General features: G+C 47.3%; 1 gene segment (V, D, J or C); it reads left to right on the top strand.

Annotated features, from left to right (window-relative positions):
* Positions 1-1065: 1065 nt before the first annotated feature.
* On the top strand, positions 1066-2007 carry LOC110202893 (immunoglobulin kappa variable 1-8-like). The segment is given in 2 exon segments: positions 1066-1362; positions 1523-2007. Coding segments are annotated over 2 exon segments (627 nt in total).
* Positions 2008-2467: the final 460 nt, after the last annotated feature.

Genomic DNA, 2467 nt, shown 5'->3' with positions numbered 1-2467 from the left:
AAGAACTCTGAGGTACCACCTCACACCTATGAGACTGCCTAATGTGACGAAAGAGGAAAATGATAAACGCTGGAGAAGATGTGTAAAAAGTAGAACACCAATGCATTGTTGGTGCAGGTGTAAACTGGTGCAAAAATTTAGAACTCAAAATCTTACAAAAGTGAATGTTGAAAATTAAAAATATGTACATTTTTTTAAAATAATGAAGTTCAAACAACAATCTGTGAGTAGTAGTAGCTGCCCCACTGGGGACCCAACTGTTCAGTTCCAGTTGGGCAATGCTCCTTCCTTCTCTTTCATTCCTCATTTCTTCCATATGATGAGTCATCTTCTTACAAATGGGTGCTCTCACCTTCATGCCCTGAATCTTAACAGAAGGGATAAGAATGTCAGGGACCTGGCTCAGCTGGTTTTCTCTACAGGGAAAGATTCCAAGGTGGGGGCTGGTTGTTGTTTATCCTTCTTTCTGGAAAGAGAACCAATGACATCAGGAAGGGACAGCTTGACTTGCAAGTGAACTGGACCTAAGTGAGGCAGGGCTGTGCCAAGACATCAGTGGAGGAAAGCAGAAGTACTTTAATAGGAAAAGAGCAACTAAATAATCATTTTATTCCTTTTGACCTCAGTTTCCCCATCTACAAAAAAAAAAAGTTTAAGACCAGCAATCTGTTTCTTTCTTTTTAGCTTGCAGAAAGCTATAACAGAAACAAAGAAGACAGAAATAAACGTTTCTCCTCAACAACGCAAGGGACACATTCTCCTCACAACACCCAGTAGACCATAGCATCTCTGAGTCCCTCCTCCTCCCCGCCAGCTCCCGTTTCCATTTCATCTAACCCTGGGCCCTTAACTCTCTTTAAATTTTGTTGATTCCCTGGTCTTAGTTCTCTTTCTAACTGAGCTCCTTCCTCTCTTTCTTCATTCTGTACTTTGCATAGACACTTATCAATTCTTGGTCTCTAGACTCAGAGCCATCTGATCTCCCCTGGGAAAGTAGACAGGCTTCCCCTGCTTATAAACCACAATAGGACACCTGCCACAATACCACCATGTCCACTGTAGGGCAGGTGCATTTAATACAGCAATAAAAAAAAACAGGCCACAAGAGGTCACACCTTGAAGGAAATACAATTGGGCCACGCCCTCCATGTGCATATAACCACTCCTGGGGTCCTTCACTTCAGGCTAGGCCACCACTGTTTTGCATGGTGATATCCAAGGCACCTTCTCAAACCCAGCCTGAGATACAAATATCTCCCATCTGTCTCCCTCTGAGCTCAGAGCTCTCTGCCTCCAGCTCTGCCAGGGTCACAATGCTCTCCCAGTCCTTGCTCCTCTGGCTGCTGCTGCTCTGGCCTCAAGGTAAGACTTCCAATGACCCATAGTTTGGCACCACTTTAGAGATAGAAGTTTTCCAGTGGGCATCTCTGACTCAGTCTGGGGGTGAGGGAACTACTCCTGCATTCACTGTCTCTACACAGGATGCTTCATTCACTGCAATCTCTTTCTTCTTCTCCTTTAGAATCCCAGGCAGCCATTGAGCTGACCCAGTCCCCAGCCTCCCTGTCTGTGGCTGCAGGAGACCAAGTCACCATCAGCTGCAAGGCCAGTTCCAGTGTTAGCAAGTACATGGCCTGGTTCCAGCAGAAATCAGGACAGGCTCCCAAGCTCCTGATCTATGCTGCTTCCACCCTGCAGTCTGGGGTCCCTGCCCGGTTCAGTGGCAGTGGCTCTGGGACAGATTTCACCCTCACCATCAGTGCAGTGGAGGCTGAGGATGTGGCAGATTATTACTGTTTTCAGTATTATAGTACTGCATTCCCACAGTGTTTCAGCCCTGAACAAAAACCTCCCCAGGCTGCTCAGACCTTCAGCATAGGGCAGCAGCTGCTTCCCCAGAATCACAGGCTTGGGGCAACCACAGCCCTCAGGGGAGAATTGGGCCAATTCAGCCCTGCTGCAGGAGCCATTTGTCAAAGGGACCGCGGTTGAGTTAAGAAGGTTAAGAAGAGGGAGAAAAAGGAGGAAGAGAAAGAATCTTCTGCCTGGGGCCTGCCACAAACCTCGCTGAGGGCTACTTCCAGAAGCTGGTCTCATTCTTTACTCTGCCCTCAAAGGTGAGGACAAGAGGCTTGATGGCCACAGATACTGTGGGAGAGAGGTCTTTCCCAGACAGGTCTCAGTTTTTCTTTTCTCATTCTCAGGTCTCAGGGAACATCTCCAGAGAGTGAGCTGGTGCCTTTGCACAGCCCTGCCTCACCTCAGTCCAATTCACTGCAAGTCAAAACATCACCTTCTTGATGTCATTGGTCTCTTCAAGAATGAAGGATGAACAATAATCATCTGTGAAGAGTTACAGTAACTGCCCCACGGGGGACCAATTGTCCAGTTCCAGTTGGGCAACACTCCTTCCTTCCTTCCTCCATTTCTTCCTTCTTTCCTTCTTCCCTTTCTCCCTCTCTTCCTC

This window comes from Phascolarctos cinereus, unplaced genomic scaffold (assembly GCF_003287225.1).
Source record: "Phascolarctos cinereus isolate Bilbo 61053 unplaced genomic scaffold, phaCin_HiC Scaffold_2;HRSCAF=192, whole genome shotgun sequence".
Lineage (NCBI taxonomy): Eukaryota > Metazoa > Chordata > Mammalia > Diprotodontia > Phascolarctidae > Phascolarctos > Phascolarctos cinereus.
This window is presented reverse-complemented; position numbering and strand designations above follow the sequence as displayed.